Source organism: Nylanderia fulva, unplaced genomic scaffold (assembly GCF_048542155.1).
Source record: "Nylanderia fulva isolate GAGA-0341 unplaced genomic scaffold, ASM4854215v1 Scaffold51, whole genome shotgun sequence".
Lineage (NCBI taxonomy): Eukaryota > Metazoa > Arthropoda > Insecta > Hymenoptera > Formicidae > Nylanderia > Nylanderia fulva.
The window spans coordinates 743,534-762,856 of NW_028190599.1; the positions used below are offsets into that span (position 1 = coordinate 743,534).

The window sequence follows — 19,323 nt, forward strand, 5'->3', positions numbered from 1 at the left end:
ATAAGTGAAATTATTTTTGTGAAGCAATATAGAAACTATATATAGAAATAAAATCCATTCTCCAGCACTTGCTAAGAGAAATTAATGCAAATATTAAATTTATACATGCCCTTCTTCGTTTTATACATCTTACTAACTATAAAAATAAATTTTTAGCGAATATGGGGCGTATCAGCTATTGACGGATTTTGCACACGTATCGACATGGGTTACAGAATGTTCGATCATTTCGCAAAATGTTAGGAATCATTTGTTGAAGAACGAGGTTTTGCGGCGTTGTGAAGGAGTTGGACGACTTCTCTTGAGACATCCGGGCGAAGCTATCGCGATGCGCAAACGATTGGGTAATTTTTTGTATATAAAACTTATTTAGGATATTTACTTTCTTTTAGACGTATTTTTGATTTTTAATGAAAAATATTCTATTCCAAATATAATTGTACATATCGCGTTATACTGAAATGTTAAAGTTCTTTCACATTGTTAAGGAGACTCGTGACTATTTAAAATTTGTGATTACTTATTCTTTAATCAATGATAATAATTAAAATTTTTCATTTTTTAAAAATTGTATTAACTTTTTTACTGCTGATTTATTTTTTAGCTCGGAGAAATGAGCGCGGGTCGCCTGAATCTCCAGGTTTAGAACGTATGCCAGCCGAAATGTATGTTCCGAATCAAGAACAATGGCTTGAATTGCGTGCTCCTAAGCGAAACTACTTTTGCTGTACAGAATAAAAAAATAAATGATGAATTATTGATGTTCTATATCTGATATTACATGTTTTTCTCACAAATATTTTTAAATTACTTGAATGCACACAAGAACTTGTTATATTAAAAATATTTTTCATTAACGTGTTAATTTTAAAATTTTAACTGTGAAATATTTAAAGAAGCTCTGACTGATATAATTTATAAAAATTATTATTATCATTATCACTATTAATTTTATTAAAAGCAACTGATATATTTCTAAACAAAATTTATTTAAAAAGGAGCAAAAAGAATATGCAAAATAATATTTTACAGAATAAATTCTGTATATATTTTATACGTAACTGTATATTTATATTATATTTTTTATATTCTATATAATATATATTAACTATAATATTTTATACAAACAAATTTATTATGCAATCTTGTGCATTTGATTACTTTTTCAGTTTTTTAACAGAAAATTAACCAATCATTTGACAATATAAACTTATATTTTTGAGAAGCCCGACAGAACGGAAGCCTTTCCATGATCCGAGACAAGTATTATATTACATAGGTACGGAATACGACGAGAAAATCAACGCAATAACTGTGCACGACCACCGTTCTTAGCAGTCAAATATTGGCCGTTCATTGTCAACGTTGCACAGCTGTTATAGTAATTGATTTTAATTTTTTGACGTGGAAAACTTAAACCTTAAACAATAATTTCATGTAAAGTGAATTGTAAAAACAAAAACGTGAAGATACAAGAGAGTGTCCATATAGTATACATATGTATATAAAAAAAGCAAAATTTTAATTAATTTTATTACTTCCGAAAGTTGCATAATAAAAAAATAAGCAATGCCGTTGCATTATATATTATATGTAAAAAAAAATAAATAATTATGGAATCAATTTTATTCTATAACTTACGTTAAATTTTTTTATCGTTCATACGCGTAGTTTATAATGTCTAAAATTTTTGTCAATCTCGAGTAAGATGTGTGATCACTTGCATAAGTCTCATAGAAGTGCAGCTCGTTGTCAGAGTTGTCGCACCGCAAAATAAGAATGCGGCAAGACAACTCATGTTTCATTCCAGACTGTTGATTCTCGATTCAACACTTGATATAACCAGTCTGGTTGTCCGTGCGAACGTGCAAACAATCTCCAAGGGTTTGAAATCTTTATTAAATCCTTTTTTTTTTACATACAGAAGAAGTATTCTATAAGTATCATACTTAAGTGCGTGCCTTTAAAAATTTGCAAACAACGATTCGTTAAAAAATTTAAATAAATATGAAAATCATTTATTACTCTCAAATTTATCAACTTTTTGTATATTTTTTTAGTAAATAATTCGTTTCAGATAAAAAATTTATTTAATGTTTATTTAATTATATAAAGTGATTTATGTATTCGGAAGATCGAATTGTCAGGTAAGAGGAGCTTGAAAGAGCTTTGCCTATATCAATTGAGTCAGAGGTAGAAATCGATATCTGCGTGTTCTATTTTCTGTATCTGCATTTTTGTGCGATGAAAATGCGCGGTATTACGGAAAGAACGCCTTTAAGACATTTGGATTCACCCGACTACGTCGAATTTGCCAGTCTTTTGAGGACTCGAAGAACGCGAATACGACAGTTTCAATGCTGTGTTTGCGGTATCCTGATGTAAGTTTATTGTACGAGATTTTTAAACAAATTCAATAGAAATAAAAAAGCAAAGAGGCTCGTATTATGCAACACAATAAATAAAAATAATGAAAGACCAACTTACGGTCAAGCGAATAGGTGTTTAATATATTATATATTCAATTTTATTTATAAATCATGAACTTAAATTCTTACATAAACTTAGAGTTTGAACTTAAAATTATGTAAAGAATTTAAGTTCAAACTCTAAGTTTATTTAAGAATTTAAGTTCATGATTTATAAATAAAATTAAATTTTTATTATATTACACCTATTCGCTTGCTCGTAAGTTGGTCTTTCATTAAATTCAATAAAATTTTATTTTAAGATTGTATATACTTCACTGCGTCATACATATTTTATTTATACAAAATTGTATCTAGAATTTAAATGTCAAACTCGTTAAAAGAAAAAGACAGAAATTCGTAAAAGTTAAAAATAAATAAAAACTAAATAAGAAGAAATTAAGATTCAATACTATAGGATTTTTTAATTTGAGAAGCCATGTCAGTAATGAAATTTGCAAATCTAAAAATTTGATTGTACATAATAAAATTATGTGCCGAAATATTATTTACAATAAGCTATTGAACGATTATATTTTATAATCCGACTTGTCTGCGACTTTACAGAGTGGTCTTCACTATGGCTCTGGTGATATCCATCAGCTATTCCATCAGTCATACTAATTCTACCTCCGCGATCAACAACGCAACATCCTCTGGAAATTTAGGTGGTATCTTGAGAGAATCCTTATTAGGATTTGCACCTGGATCTACCTCGCACGCGTCCTTCAGCAGCACTGCTAGTGCTATAAACGAACCCAATTACATCCCGATACAACACGCGAACATCGATACCTCGACGAAGAATCTCAGTCGACATGAATACATGCAAGGACTACGAGCTGGCGAGCTAGCGATGAAAAATCATTTGTTCGCGGATAAGATTGCCACAAAGTTGCCATCCCCATCTCCAGAATCTAGACACCGATATGCGATGAACACGCATCCTAATGTCAGTGCTCTTGCTTTGGCAGCGATAGGTGAAATCGCAGCTACAAGAACGATTGAGAATATGAGGTGAGATAGATAGATTGTCTCGTCCTATCTAAATTGTCATAAAAGATATATTATGTTATCCTCTAGTTTTTTTCTTTGAAGAGAATATTCAGAGTGAAGAATAGCTACGTTATATTTTGCCTGATTGCATAGTTGTAAATTAAAATCTTAATTTTTTTGCACGGATATGATGTAATTATTTATATTAGTAATTAAAATTAAAAATAATTAGTTTCTATAATATTTTAGATTATTATACGGAAAGAATTTTCTCTTAGAATTTACCCCGAAAATCATGGTAATCATAGGATAATATATATGATCTCTGATTAAATATTTACCACAATAAAACATTAATATGTACATATTGGACATATTTTAGATCTTATTGTGGTAGATATTAATATTTTTCTTGTGATAAATATTAATCAGAGAAACTCTTATAAAATTCTTCCAATTTGCCTCACAATTTTCAGGATAAATTCTCAGAGAAAATTCTTTTCGTGTAATAATCTAAAATATTATAGAAACTAATTCTCTCTGTGTATAATAAGAAGATTTATAAATATTTTTTTCAAGATCCATTAAAGATGAATCTTCGGCGATCGGTACTTTTTTCGAAAGCGGCTGGGTGCCAAAGAGTGTATGCAAACGATATTTCAATCACACCTGCAAAATCGGCAAATATAGAACCGTCGATGGCAGCTGCAATCGACCGAGAGGATGGGGTTCCAGCATGACACCTTTCAGAAGAGTTTTGCCGCCGGATTACGCCGACAGAATCGAATCTCCTCGAAAGGCGCGATCCGGAAAGGAGTTGCCTTCGGCTAGAGAAGTCAGTTTGAAGATACACAAACCTTCAGTCAGCAGCAATCCGTCCTTCACGGTGATGCTGGCTGTATTCGGCCAATTTTTGGATCACGACATTACTGCCACCGCGCTCAGCCAAGGTATTAACGGGAGTTCGATAGCATGTTGTTCGCCCACGAAAGAACAACATCCCGAATGCTTCCCTATTCGAATCGGAACTGGCGATCCTATACATGATTTGACTAACAGAACTTGCATGAACTTCGTAAGATCGGCACCAGCTCCGCGATGCGAACTCGGCTCCAGGGAACAACTTAATCAAGTAATTCAGATCGCATTCCTTCTACTTTCAACTTCAAAAAAAATCAGAGAATAATTTAATATATTATATATTAATTATTATATATATTATTAGATATACAATATAATTAGATATATTAAAAATAATTCAAAGAATAAGATAATAGAAAATTTAATATAAATAATGTTGCCTAGGTCAGCGCCTTCATTGACGGCTCAGCCATTTACGGTTCGAACAACGAGACTACTTGTGATCTACGCGAGTTTGCGGGCGGTCGTTTAAAAATGCAGCTCACCCCTGACAACAGAACTCTATTACCAGCGAGCACGAATCCTAACGATGGTTGAAATCGAGAAGCCGAACGACGTCGTGGTCGTTATTGCTTCGCCGCGGGTGACGCCAGAGCGAACGAGAATCTGCATTTAACTACGATGCATCTTCTTTGGGCGCGGCAGCACAACAAGATCGCTGATGAATTGTCCAAAATCAATCCCACTTGGGGCGACGAAGTGCTCTACCAGGAAACGCGACGCATCGTTGGCGCCCAACTCCAGCACATTACCTATCGCGAGTTTCTACCCATCATCGTAGGCGATAAAAGGATGAAGGAACACGACCTGAAGCCCCTTGATTCAGGATACAAGAAACAAACGTATGATCCAAATGATCTGGAGGACGACCCGACGATAGCTAATCACTTCGCGGCCGCGGCCTTCCGTTTCGCTCACACTTTACTTCCAGGATTGATGAGGATGACAGACGCAGAGAAGGGTACATCGTCGTATGTGGAGCTGCACAGGATGCTTTTCAATCCGTATAGCCTCTATGCCAGGGACGGCATCAGAAGTTCGATCAGCTCGGCCACGACCAACGTCATTCAAAAATACTCTACGCATGTCACTTCGCAGCTGACTAATAATCTCTTCGAGGATCCAGTAGTTAATTTCACGGTACCTTGCGGTCTAGATCTGGTGTCGTTGAACATTCAACGTGGACGGGATCACGGATTACCGGGATATACTGTGTGGCGGGAATATTGCGGACTAGGAAAAGTGAAAACGTTTGAGGACCTCGAAGGGTATTTGAATCATCAGGATCTGGAGCAAATGTCGATGCTTTACGAGTCGGTCGACGATATAGATTTGTATACTGGCGCGTTGTCAGAAATCCCTGAATCGGACAGCCTGGTCGGACCTACGTTTACGTGTTTAATCATTGATCAATTTGCACGTTTGCAAAAGGGAGATCGTTTCTGGTATGAATACGCCGAGCAACCATACCCCTTCACAAAAGGTAAATTTTGTTGATGTTAATAAGCTAGCCACATTTTTTTATTATTTTGAAAAAAATGTATTTAATTTTTTATTTTTTATTCTTTATTATTTTAAAATTATTTTGAAAAAATATGCATTAAAATAATAGCGAATATTAAATATAATTTTTTTAAAATAAATATTTGACATTTGTAAAAATTTATCATATCAAAAGTGAGTAAATCAAAATTGAGTAAAATTCTTGATCAAAATTTATCAAAAATTAAATCATAATGGACATATTCGCAAAAATTTCAGAACAACTCGCGGAGTTACGCAAGAGTTCGTTGGCTAAAATAATATGCGATTGTTCCGATGGAATTACGCACACTCAGATGGAATTAATGCGATCTGTTGGATCTGATAATCCTATGGTATCTTGCAAAGATATACCAGAACCTTCTTTTTTATTGTGGAAGCAAAATCTCACTTCCAATTTAGCGTCATCGACAAATGACGGTCATTATTAAGCGATACGATAAATGAATTATGTTGTGTAAAAAGAAAATTAGACTTATATTCTATAATTCATCTAAAGTCTAAAGCAAAAGGATTTTTCAAAAATAAATTTGGTATATGAATTACAATATATTTATGCAATTATATATATTTATATAATAATTGCATTCTGTTCATTCCTCTCTCTAAATTAAAAAGTTATTAATTTATCTATGTCTATGCAATTTTATAAATTTTACTATACATATAAAAACTAATTTAAAAATATGAAATAAAACAAATATAAAATAAATATATAAAATTATATTGACATAATTGATTGAAAATAAATTTAGGGATGGACAAATAGTTTTAAGCTTTTTGCTATAAAATTCAACATATTTTTAGATTGCAGTTCTTCAATAAGTAAGATATATATATATATATGTAGCTAAAAAAGTCAATTTCATACAAAATTGTTTTTTAAACAAGCAGATTAATATAATAAAAAAAAATATTAGTCTGCTTATACTTTATACACATATATATATATATATATATATTTATGTTTTGTTAAATATATAACATTTTTTAAAATAATGTGTTTATTTTGTTTTTAATAGCAATAGCAATAACAAGATACATATCTCAATAAAAGGATTAACTATAAAAGTAGTTTACTATATTATATTATCTTTATACTTTTCATGTCAGTAAATTTCAGCACATGTTTGTGTAAATTAAAATGAATTAAATATAAATGAAATAAATAATATAAATATATATAATAAATGATAAATGACACTTTGAACTTTTTTTCGTACCATATTTTAATGCAGAAAAAGAGCTGCAGCTATATTTTCCCTAACAGCACACATATCCCGAAGATATTCAGAGAACATCTAAGGATGTTCGAATGTCTTCTGGATATCCTCAAAATGTCTTTCGGATATGGTGTGCTATATTATAGGGTTCAATATAAATTTTAAAAATATTTTAATATTTTTAGCACTTACCAATGCCGATTTAGTCGACTTTTCGCCATTGAGTATCCAAACATATTAGCCAGTATCTGTAAATATATAAATATAAATTTATGTTAATTAATTACAATATATATAAAAACTGAACGGAACAATTATATGTAAAATTTCAATATATCAACAAAAGGATATATGTCAAAATGTATCAAAATGCGTATATTATTTATATAAAAGTTCAATTTCGAAAATTTTATATATTTTTATTCTTTTCATCAATTCAAAAACTTTTCAAAAATGTATTGTAATAAATTTAACTATATAATAATATATATGGAGTGTCTAAAAAATCGTTTTCACAATTTGCGATTTTTTATTTTACTATGAATAAAAACATATTTTATTTTTAATTTTAACTGCAAGAAAGTTTTGCATTATTATCTAGATAGAAATATTAGAAATATATATATATATATATTTATATATATATATATATATATATATATATATATATATATATATATAAGTATAAAATTTATTTTATTGTGTAAAATTACATAATTTAATAATCTAATATATGCTATATCTAACCTTTAATTAGTACTTTTTCATAATTTTCTTTTTTCTACTAATAATGTGTATTGCTTTATAACTTATTATATTATTTTTTAATTATTATAACTGCAATATCAGTATATACCTATACAGCAGTAAGTTCTTCTTCGTATGTATTTTGTTTATGTAATTTTAATAATAAATTAATAGAGATATACAAAGAAAATAAAATAATTTTTACTATTTTTTAATTCCACTGCGACCTCTTGTGTAATCGAACGAAAGATTTTTCAAGAACGATAATTGTGATACATCGATAATGCAGTTGCAAGTGTATCTACAGATTTTTTTTTAGGCTTGCGATGCATCTGTTTCGTTTGTACGGTTAGAAAAGCGAGAATGGAGGGCGAATTGAGAATTGTGGTGAAATGGAGCGGAAAAGAATACGATATTCTCGATATTCAGGAAGAGGATACTGTTCTTACTCTGAAAGAGCGTATACATAGAGAAACGGGTGTTCGTCCTGAACGTCAAAAGCTGTTAAATCTCAAATTTAAAGGTTATGTTTTGACAACTGTTTTCTGACTTTTCATCTCTAATAAAATAATTGTTGCTGCAAAATTTCAATAATATATATTTACAAATATTTTTACCATGTTCACGTGTTAAATATCCTTCTATTAATCAATAAATTTTAGTTGCTTTTGGTATTATTGTCATTTAAAATGTGTTGATATAAAATTGTTATTTATTTATAATTTTAGAAAAACTTTCTTTTCCTCTTTATTATATCTTCAATTTGTAATATTTTGTTTCTTCAAATAATTGTTTTACTTCTTGTATTGATCATTATTAATGACTGAGAAAAATTGAAAATTTATGATCTAAATATAGCATAACTGAAAGTATATAGTTTTCAAAAAAGCCTGTGGAAACTTTTTTTCCTTAGGCAAAGCAGTACGAGATGAGGATATAATTGGCAAATTAAATTTGAAACCTGGCTTCAAACTGATGTTGATGGGTTCGCGTGAAGAGGATATTGCGGAGGCCAGTCAAGCACCAGAGAATGTACCTGAAGTGATTAATGATTTAGATATAGAGGAAGAGGAAGTAGAAATCGAAAAAGCTGAAATAAATCTGCGTAAAATCCAAATACGTATCGATCGCTATATGATTATAGAATTGAATCCATTGAGAGAGGGTAAGAAGCTCCTTGTTCTTGATATAGACTATACTTTGTTTGATCATAGATCAGTGGCAGAAAGCGGAGCTCAATTAATGCGTCCGTATCTCCATGAATTCCTAACACGTGCTTATAAAAATTATGACATAGTCATTTGGTCGGCAACTAGCATGAGGTGGATTAATGAAAAGATGAAACTGTTGGGAGTTTCAAATCATCCTAACTATAAAATAGCTTTTCACCTAGATGTTCTTGCTATGATTACTGTTCATACACCGAAATATGGCGTTGTTGGAGTAAAACCATTGGGCATTATTTGGGGAAAGTACAAACAGTTCTCTGCGAAAAATACAATAATGTTTGACGATATCAGACGAAATTTCATAATGAATCCTCAATCGGGATTGCGAATAAAACCTTTTAAACATGCTCACACTAGTAGAGTCAAAGATTTTGAATTACTGAAGTTATCAAGATATTTGGATTTAATAGCAGAAGTTGATGACTTTCAAACTCTTAATCATAGAAAATGGGAAGAATAAAAACCCAAAAAAAACGATCACACGAATAAACAAACCAGTAGCAATGAGAAAAGTTAAATATTGATGAAAATAATTTTCCTTTTTTTTCTTATCAAAAGCCAGTGAACAATATAGGGATTGATGAAAGAAAGAATACAAAGTAATTTGATAGATTGTACATAATGAAAGGATTTGCATTTGTCCGTTTTTTTTTAATCACGACTAAGAAACCAGGCTACAAGACTGTTTAATACATTCTGAATGAATACAATTTTGTTTTGCAAAAGAATGTATAATGCGTGATATTAAACTCTTCAAAAATCCACATATTTTCACATGTTTCTGTATATTTGTGATGTATTTATCAATTTATTATACAGATATAAGAACCATTTAAATAAAGTGCATGAATGCTCAGTACAAGAATGTAATGATATAACTTGTTTAAGTTCGCGTCAAGTCATGTGTGCAAAATTTTATACATTCTATATATGTGTGTTTCACGAATATAAATATTAGCAAACTTTGGGTCTCACAGGACAGACGCGAAGCGTTTAATTATTTATATTTACATATTCGCCCTATTATGCGATGTATTGCAATCATTAACACTTATTAATGTTTTATGCTGCAAATCGCAATTTCTATCTTATATATATATGCTAACGTTTGGCAGACTGTATATTTAAAAAATTTTTAAATTTTTATATGCCAAATTTATAAATATTTAAACTGTTTAATAAAATACAATTTCCATTTCCATAAAAATTTAGAGTATTACGAAAGAAGATGTATAAAATATGAAAAATGTATATGAACATTGTAATAAAGCTTATTTATCCGAAAATTCAATTAATTTTTTATATCTATCAAGTTTATATCATAATTAAACATATTTCTAAATATATTTGCGATCAAAAGTTTAATAAAAATCCTTTTTTTAAGTTTATATATATATATATGTGTGTGTATCTTTGTGCGAATGCAATTAAAAACAACATTGTTATCAAAGAGCTGTCTGGAATCTGAAATAATTATCTCTGATCATTACACACACACACACACACACATATATATATATATATATATATATATATATATATATAATTAATAATATATTATTTATATAAGAGAAATAGGATAAAAAGTTTCTATATATAAAATTTCTGCAAAAAAGCCTTCATTCTTTTAATATATCTAAAAACATCGTTGTTGGCAAAAGTACTAATAAATATATAAAAAAATATTAATAAATGTATAAAAAAATGAATGAGAAACGAGATCTCCCGCGTCAATTATTCATATACTACAAACGAGGTCAAGAACGACTCTGTAATTACGAATTGAGAAAGTACCTTAAATCGAAATATCGAGCGACTAGCTACTTCACATCGTCGTGTCCACATTGAAAAATAATAGAATTGATTTTCGCATTTCTCATACTCGTGCGATCGCTCGCCGTTGTCGCTTTCTACATCGAAAAGCACACTCGACTGAAGTAAGTCACGAACGTCATGAACATTATGGCGGACGTTCAGTGGTAGGCGGATATTTTGCTTGACGCGGAAACGTCACACATGCTGTTCGATAGCTGTCAAACTCGCAGAGAAGCAGAAGAATGGAGTTGTTCCGCACTGACACCCACTTTATCTTTGTGAAAGAGAGATATAGTCTCTGGTGTGACAAGTATACCGGCGAATTCGCAGCAAAATCGGGTGAGTAATTCGTACAATCGCATTTGACAGATAACCGAGCGTCTCCTGTCAAATGATCGATCTAAACGTCATCTGAGTTTTCGTGACGCGAATCTGTTTCATTTCCTCCAGGGCGTATACTATGTTCATGTAAAGATATATGCATAACACTTTCTGATTAAATTCTAATAATTAATAACAGAATATTATAGGTGTATTTATGCGTTTAGGATTTAATTGTGACAATATATAAATTATTTTTAATGCTGAGAATGATGGATTTTGTAGATTGGGAATGGGCTACACCAAAAGATCTAGAATGTCTGGGAATGTGTTATGGAATAGTGGGAAAAATTGAACAAACATCAGTATTGGAACCTCGATTAATGCTTATAAAGGATGTCACACCAGCAGGAGAATTACATGGTGATCATGTTGTTTACAAAATTAAATCTATCGCGTTTCTACATTTCGGCACAGATAATACAGATATTGGCTTGTTGCCTTGTAAAAAACATCAGTATGCATTGAAGAAGAAAGGAAGTAGTGGATTGTTTGACATACCACAGAGAGCAGGACTGGCAAAAACCTGGGGTACAATCAAGAATGCCACAAATACTATAAAAAATACCACACAACAGGCTGCTGCGCTAGCTACATCTCAAGTAAGAGATCTAAATTGTTGACATTGTCCAGTGGCATTTTATTTTATATCTCACATATAAAACTTATAATATTTATAGGTGAAGTCTACAGTAGCAAAACGAAACATAATGAAGGACAAGGAAAGATTTGAGAAGAGAATACTGGAAGAATTAAATAGAATATTTACCGAAACTGATTCTTTCTTCTTTTGTCAAACTGGTGATATCACTAATAGTTTGCAACGGCAATGTATAGCAGAATCTCAGCAAGGCAATCAGGATAAACCATTGTGGCAACGGGTGGATGACAGATTTTTCTGGAACAAACACATGTTACAAGATATAATTAATTTAGATGTTAGTAATTTTTATAAAATTTTTATTATTTATAATTGATTTCATATACTAAAATTGCAAGAACAGCGTTTGCTTAAATATCTTATATAGTTAATTCTATAAATGGTATATCAAATTTATTTTTATTTGTCCAATAATTAGCACAAGTATATAACTTATCAGAAATTAGTTGTACAATCACCAAGGAATATTTGTCATTTATATAGCATGCCAATTGCTTAGTTAAATTATTTTCTTTTGCAGAAAGATAAAGCAAACTGTTGGATATTACCAATCATTCAAGGATATGTTCAAATAGAAAAATGTATAGTTGAAGTTGGTTTTGATGAGCAACCACAGCAGGAGATATTTAATTTGGCAATTATATCAAGGAGGAGTAGATTCCGTGCTGGGACAAGGTAAATTTAATTTACATAGATTGTTTCAATTATACAGTTCTCATAAATTACATAAATTTTATTAATAATAAAGAAATATTTTTAAATAACATTACACAGATACAAGAGACGCGGAGTGGATGATGATGGGAAGTGTGCAAATTATGTCGAGACTGAACAATTAGTTTGGTATCACGATCATCAAGTATCCTTTGTACAAGTACGAGGTAGCGTACCAGTATATTGGTCACAACCTGGATACAAATATAAACCTCCACCGCGAATTGATAAAGGTATAAGCAGGAAACGATATATTTTTTACATTAAAACATTTATATAGAATAATAATCTGATATAATAATGTCATAGATGAAGCTGAAACACAAATAGCATTCGAAAAGCATTTTGGTGAAGAACTTGCATTGTATGGACCTGTTTGCATCGTTAATCTGGTTGAACAGTCTGGCAAAGAAAAGATAATCTGGGAAGCTTACAGTAATTATGTGTTTAACTATAATCATTCAGATATTACGTACACTACTTTCGATTTTCACGAATATTGGTAAGTATCTCCAAGCATTATCCATAACTTTAAATCTTTATACTTATTTTTATTACGAATTATATCTCGAAAATTTTGTCTTTAACACAGTCGAGGAATGCATTTCGAAAATGTGTCTATTTTGGTTAATGCATTGGCTGCAATGCTAGCAGATATGGGTTATTGCTGGCGTGATAAACAAGGTACAATTTGCACGCAGAAGGGCATATTTCGTGTGAATTGCATAGATTGCTTAGATAGAACAAACGTGGTGCAAACTGCTTTGGGTAAAGCCGTTATGGAAATGCAATTTTCGAAACTGGGACTAATACCTCCTGATGGAACTCTGCCTGCAAACATAAGACAGACTTTCCAATCGCTTTGGGCTAATAATGGCGATATTATTAGCAAGCAATACGCAGGAACAAACGCTTTAAAGGTGCATTTTAGGCTGTTTGTGTCAAGTGTTATATTGAATAAAAATTTATATTAATTTTTAATAATGATAAATTTAATTCTATCAATTAATTTAATTTTATAAATGATCTCTGACATAAAATTCCTTGTTGTTTATTATAGGGAGATTATACACGTACTGGAGAGAGAAAATTTACTGGGATGATGAAAGACGGCATGAATTCTGCAAACAGGTAGAACTATATACATCAATCTTTTATCATTCTGTATCCGCTTAATTTTCCTCATTTTCCATTTTTATTTTTATTTCCCAACATTTTTTACATCACACAAACAGAACCTCACAGTTTTCATGTCCCTTTAAAAGATAATATCCGGGTCTTCGATATTTGAAACCGCGTTGTATTCTACCCTGACATTATCCTTTCATTTTCCAATAGATATTATCAGCAACACTTTATGGACGACTTACGTCAAGCAGCGATAGATACGCTACTAGGGAACTCAATCGACGTTGATCAACTGAACAATGATTGGTCACATTATTTAGATATCTTTGATAATTGCTGTCTCGAACTTATACCTATGAAACCACCAAATATACAACTTCAACTTGCTACTCATCCTGACTTTCTTTATGCCACTGCCCTCTATAATTTAGCAAGGTTCGTTGTGCTTGCTTGTAGCTTCACTTTTGGGAAACATACAACAGAGGTGTATGTTTCCCAAATATATCTTCAATCTTCAAAACTTTATTTAATTACATTTTACTCTATTATAAACTAATTTATATGTAAAAAGATGCTCTCTTTCTCTTAATATCAGCATGAAAAGTTGTTTTTGTTATGCCACAATTTTTTTGCATGATTAAACTCTATAATATCCTTTTATTTTGTGGAAGAATATAAGGATGATTTATAATCAATCCTCTTTGTATTATTTAATAAATGCATTATCACTCAATAAACATAAAAAAGCTGTTTTCTCTTCTTTAATATATTTTTTGTAATGTAGAATATATGATCTATTAAATATATACTTTCAACGAAATTCTTTCTTTATGCTCTTATATTTTCTTGAAATATTTATGCTCTTATATTATCTCTGAAAACTGTTCTTTCATTTTTAACATAGCCATGTAATGAGAATCAAAATATCTTTTTGCAGATATTACTTGAATCGCTTCAAGGATGTGTATAGACAAGCAACAATTGATCTGATGTTAGGAAATTCGGTAAGCGAAGAAGTATTCTTAGAACGTACAGATGAAGAAGACAACGCGGCGACTGCAATTCACGTGAAATTACTAATCGAAGACTGCAAAAAGTTATTGATACCTGATCCTGAAAGTATCCTCGGCAGTTGGGGTGTCATAGATGCCGATCCTGTGTATGTATTAAATATTCATTGTAATATATTTGTTTTACTTTAGATGCGATTTATGTTTTAATGAAAAATTTCTTATTTTTATTTTAGTACCGGTGATCCAACGGAAACAGAAATGGATACCATTCTGATACTAACCCGAGATAGTTATTATATAGCAGACTATGACGATCAAATTGATAAAGTTACAAATTATCAAAGAATCCCGCTAAACGATATCGTCTATATCGAATTCGGTCAGCCCGAGAATACAGTTTCGTTCTTCAAAAATAAGCATTATCATTGTATTAGAATCAATTATAAGATGAACAGTGAATATGGTTACTTTCACATGTTTCGCAGTACAAATTTAAGATTTTTCAATAATATGGCGGTTGTGATCAAAACTGAAGAAGAAAGCATAGGTAGGAACACATTTCCTTTGTATATCGAAACACAAACTTTAAATAATTTTTACGCGAATTTTTAAATTTACAGAATCTTTAAAAGCAATTTGTGAAGCTATTTCTGTAGCTATGGAAATAGCAGGCTTACCAAAGATTCCTGTAGCTATGAATGTCACTTTAGATAAGAGAAAGAGTAAATTAGCGAATGTTAAAGGCTCTACTGGATTATTGGATATTTCATCATTTCCAGAATTGACGAGAAATGTATCTGAGACACAATTGCTTGCTTTAAAGACAGCAGGTTTGTTCTTAAATTACTTTAATATTTTATATATATTACTCGACGAATATAATTTTTTTATAAATATAATAATAAATATTTTTTTAGGTACAAAAGCTTTAAGCAACATGTCGGAGCAATTTAGCAAATTGAACAAACTGAGTCAGAGTTTCAGCACAAAGAAACCAATTGATTTGGCGAAGAACATAGGTAACAGAAAGACGGAAAAGACATCGAAACCGGTCTTTATCGTCGGTAACAGAGATATATCAGGCAATGTGAAAGAAGAGAGCAGCAACAGCAGTAGCAGCTGCAGCGAGGAAAATATTGAAATGACACCTATACATGTTAAAAAGCCAGCAAATTTTAGCCACGATAAGCACTTAATGGAAGCTTACACTCCAGTGATCGGTATTATTATGGGTGTAAAAAATACTAACGTTGTGGATGGTGACGTTTGTGAGACTGGCATGAATAAGGGCTTATCTGCAATGAGACATAACACGAATGTGGATTCAAAACCTGACGTAGCCATTGACGCATTGCATTTAATACCGCAATCTTGCTCTGGCACTACTTCCCTCAGTACTTCGCCGCAGAAGACTACGGCAACCACGCCGGAGATAACGGTGTACGATGCAGGAGACATTATAGATGAGGAAAGAGAACGGATGATTCCACCGTCAACCTTGACACTTTCCAAGAATATCAGTCATTCGACGGGGGATATGGAAAATAAAGCGTTATCATCCTGTATCAAGAGCGCTACTCTTCAAACGGATAATAGATTGGACGAGAAAAAAAGATCGGCATCCGAACAGGATTTGATATTGAATATTACGTCATCCCAAAGTGAATCTGCCTTAAAATCTATAAGGGAGAATATCACGAATGTTACCAGTCCAGTAACGTCGACGGCCAAAGATATCCTGTTGCCCTTCTCCAAGTTTGCTAAAGGTGTTCAAACATTAGGAGCTAATTTAGATCCTAGAAAGCTGAAGACAGGCCACATAATGCGAAATTTGTCAGAACATCATATGGAAGAGCGCCAGAAACTTCAAGAAAAATGGGCCTCTTGTCAATCTAGACTTATTGCTTTATAAACCTTTATTTTAACGATCAGCTTTTCGAATCCAATTCGTCATTGAATATCAATTTAAAGCTTATTAATACAGTTTATATTCGTAAATATTATAGTTAATATTTATGAATATAAGTTTAGGAATTTTTTTAGTATATATATAAATATATATTTGTGTGTGCGACGTGGATGCTATTACGCACCTTGAAAAAAAAGAAGAGAAGGAGAATAAAGTATTATTAGATTGTACTATAGTCATTTTGCTATATAGATCGCGTAGAGAGATTTGAACAACACGAGAAAAAAATCATGTAGAAAGTAATTCCGATCACGTTTTGTAGAAAAAGTTATAAATCGATCTCACTGCACCTATTTCGTGTTTTCACATTTCATGGATATAGCTTTTATTGATGTGAAACAAACAAAATTATTCACTGTAAAAAGTAAAGTAATTTCTAAATTGCAACAAAATAAAATTACAAAACTAACACAAAGTACAACACGGTCAATATTTATTCGTAATAATTGATTTTACAGATTAATAAATACCGACTACAATTTTTGTATTATTAGGAAATTGTGCCACCTTTTAACATTTTATTTTCTTTGATCGTGAATCATTCTAATGTATGAATTTTACTACATACTTGCTAAATTTTTTGAATATATCTTTACAACACTTTTAATAGCAATTTTCTGAAATAAAGCTATTTAATGCGACCAATTTGAATTTAAAAAGTATGCAAACATTTTTGAAAAGGTTTTAATACCTTATTTTTACTGCGTGAAATTTTCTCTTATCTCTGCATAAAAATATCTTTTTTTCTAGTAAAAATATTTTATTCAACTGATAAATAATGAACATATATAAATAATGTTATATTAAACAGATGAATAAATGCAGATGAGACGATTTATTTGTACAGGATGTCGAAGAAAGAAGATTTTATAGTCAATTATGTAAATAAAGAGAATTATTTAAATATAGTTTATAACAAAAGAATTTATATATAATAAAATTAGTGAGAAGAAATATGTTTGAAACTTTGAGACATTGGTTACCAAAACAAAAACATATGTAATTATTATTCTGTGTTAGTTTTTTGAGAGATATGCATAAAATTTTATTATGTTGCATGTTAAATTTTTTTAAATATATACATAATTATGTTTTATAATCAAGTAAATAATACACATGAGATAAACGAGATAGAAAAATTAAAAGCTTTTGTCACGAATAAGAGGTTTTAAGTTATAAAAAAAATTCGTATAATACGAGAGAACTGAAAAACAAGTTCATGTATCCATATAATATCGCGTTTGTATGAATGTTTTAATTTTAGATGCTTCAACAATTGTTATAAACAATTTTAATAACTACAGCAAACATACAGTATTAAATCGAGTATATGCTTATAAAACACTGCGAAATACGTTCCCCTTCATGTATATGTAAATCAATTATATAAAAAGAGATTAGGCACAGGGAATAAACATATATATTGTGAAAATCTTATATTTATTCTAGAAAAATTATATAACATACATTGTCCATTGATGTAAATAATTGTCTCATTTTGATGTTTTTCTTCTTCCGATGTGGAAACGTTTCGGAAAAACATCAACACATTATGGTGATCCTAAGCTCGTATTTTTAGCAAATATTCTTTTTGACTGTGAACAATAGTCTGTGATACAATCTTACAGAATGTAGACAGATCATACTCACGAACAGGGTTTAAGAAATGTATACACTCTGAAAGAAAATTAGCAATGCTTTAGGATAAGAATGAACTAGACTGTTTTTCAAATATGTATTCTTAAAAGATTTTAATTTTAATTTACACAAATTTGTTTTACATTGTTACTAATAATTTTAAAAATACTCATTTTAGAAAAACGTTTAATATGAATTTTTTAAGTATAATATATATATATATATATATATATATATATATATAATTATTTAATTTAAACGATTATATTGCAATGTAAGATTCCACGCAAGTTTTAAAATCTGTATAATGTATGTTATTGCATATTTAATTATAACATTGCAACTGACCTGCAAAAAATAGATGAATAGATAAGAACTCGCTCTATGAGAACACGAATCACTAATTATTAAAATTAATTTTTTAAAAAGTTATTTTTATAAAAGTAAAATATAATTTAAAAAAAATTTGTTATGCATATAAAAATTAAGGTATTTGTACATAAATATTATAATTAATTTTTATTTAATTCATCTATTTCTTGTAGAATAAAAACTCTATTTAGAAAAATCGTGTGTGGAGCTTCTAGAGATATATGCCTTACACATATTCTGCTATTACTATGTTTCCAGAAAATAATAAGAAAATTTGAGTATACATCAGACAGCAAGCATTGACAGCACTTGTAGAATAAATATCAATAAAACACATTTGGCTTGTGTGCGTGTAATTAAATTCTATTAATTTTTTTAAGATCAATTTTATTAATAAATCTTATGTATATTAATAAATTCTTGATAAATATTAAGATGAACTTCGAGTTGGTCTCCAATAAGATAATAAAAATATTTTTTATTATGTTTGCTTATGCAATTAACGT

General features: G+C 30.3%; 5 protein-coding genes across 8 annotated transcripts in view; 4 read left to right on the top strand and 1 right to left on the bottom strand.

The window, feature by feature from the left end:
• LOC114941491 (coiled-coil domain-containing protein 142) overlaps nucleotides 1-754 on the top strand; it is a 4,785-nt gene extending 4,031 nt beyond the window's left edge. Inside the window, exons 12-13 of the mRNA XM_029316497.2 lie at nucleotides 157-344; nucleotides 605-754. Of these exons, the coding sequence (XP_029172330.2) occupies nucleotides 157-344; nucleotides 605-738 (322 nt within the window). The 3' untranslated portion in view covers nucleotides 739-754. The remainder of the gene's footprint in view (nucleotides 1-156; nucleotides 345-604) is intronic.
• LOC114941486 (tubulin alpha chain) overlaps nucleotides 1-8,104 on the bottom strand; it is a 15,663-nt gene extending 7,559 nt beyond the window's left edge. The window contains exons 1-2 of one of the 2 annotated variants that reach the window (XM_029316491.2): nucleotides 8,007-8,104; nucleotides 7,343-7,398 (exon numbers count right to left, since the gene is read on the bottom strand). The gene's annotated coding sequence lies outside the window, so the exon portion shown is untranslated. The other variant, XM_085487195.1, reaches the window with a different exon arrangement.
• Nucleotides 1,330-6,562, top strand: LOC114941485 (salivary peroxidase/catechol oxidase). Its single transcript, XM_029316489.2, is given in 6 exon segments — nucleotides 1,330-1,884; nucleotides 2,135-2,381; nucleotides 3,036-3,485; nucleotides 4,044-4,596; nucleotides 4,770-5,868; nucleotides 6,147-6,562. Coding segments are annotated over 5 exon segments (2,451 nt in total). The 5' UTR covers nucleotides 1,330-1,884; nucleotides 2,135-2,244; the 3' UTR covers nucleotides 6,359-6,562.
• A 93-nt stretch (nucleotides 8,105-8,197) lies between the features above and the next one.
• Ublcp1 (Ubiquitin-like domain-containing C-terminal domain phosphatase 1) lies at nucleotides 8,198-10,412 on the top strand. The gene is made up of 2 exons (XM_029316506.2): nucleotides 8,198-8,420; nucleotides 8,811-10,412. The coding sequence occupies exons 1-2, from the start codon at nucleotides 8,261-8,263 to the stop codon at nucleotides 9,584-9,586; spliced, it is 936 nt and encodes a 311-aa protein (XP_029172339.2). The 5' UTR covers nucleotides 8,198-8,260; the 3' UTR covers nucleotides 9,587-10,412.
• Nucleotides 10,413-11,060: 648 nt separating this feature from the next.
• sp3 (phosphatidylinositide phosphatase spermathreecae) lies at nucleotides 11,061-19,178 on the top strand. 3 transcript variants are annotated; one of them, XM_029316531.2, is made up of 13 exons: nucleotides 11,061-11,280; nucleotides 11,548-11,924; nucleotides 12,003-12,260; nucleotides 12,504-12,658; nucleotides 12,758-12,930; nucleotides 13,007-13,199; nucleotides 13,290-13,617; nucleotides 13,758-13,828; nucleotides 14,036-14,260; nucleotides 14,763-14,984; nucleotides 15,072-15,385; nucleotides 15,459-15,668; nucleotides 15,756-19,178. In XM_029316531.2, the coding sequence occupies exons 1-13, from the start codon at nucleotides 11,184-11,186 to the stop codon at nucleotides 16,748-16,750; spliced, it is 3,618 nt and encodes a 1,205-aa protein (XP_029172364.1). In that variant the 5' UTR covers nucleotides 11,061-11,183; the 3' UTR covers nucleotides 16,751-19,178. The 3 variants fall into 3 exon arrangements, with proteins under 3 accessions (XP_029172364.1, XP_029172365.1, XP_029172366.1); XM_029316533.2 differs by lacking the exon at nucleotides 11,061-11,280 and having other exon boundaries at nucleotides 11,587-11,685; nucleotides 11,781-11,924; XM_029316532.2 differs by lacking the exon at nucleotides 14,036-14,260.
• Nucleotides 19,179-19,323: the final 145 nt, after the last annotated feature.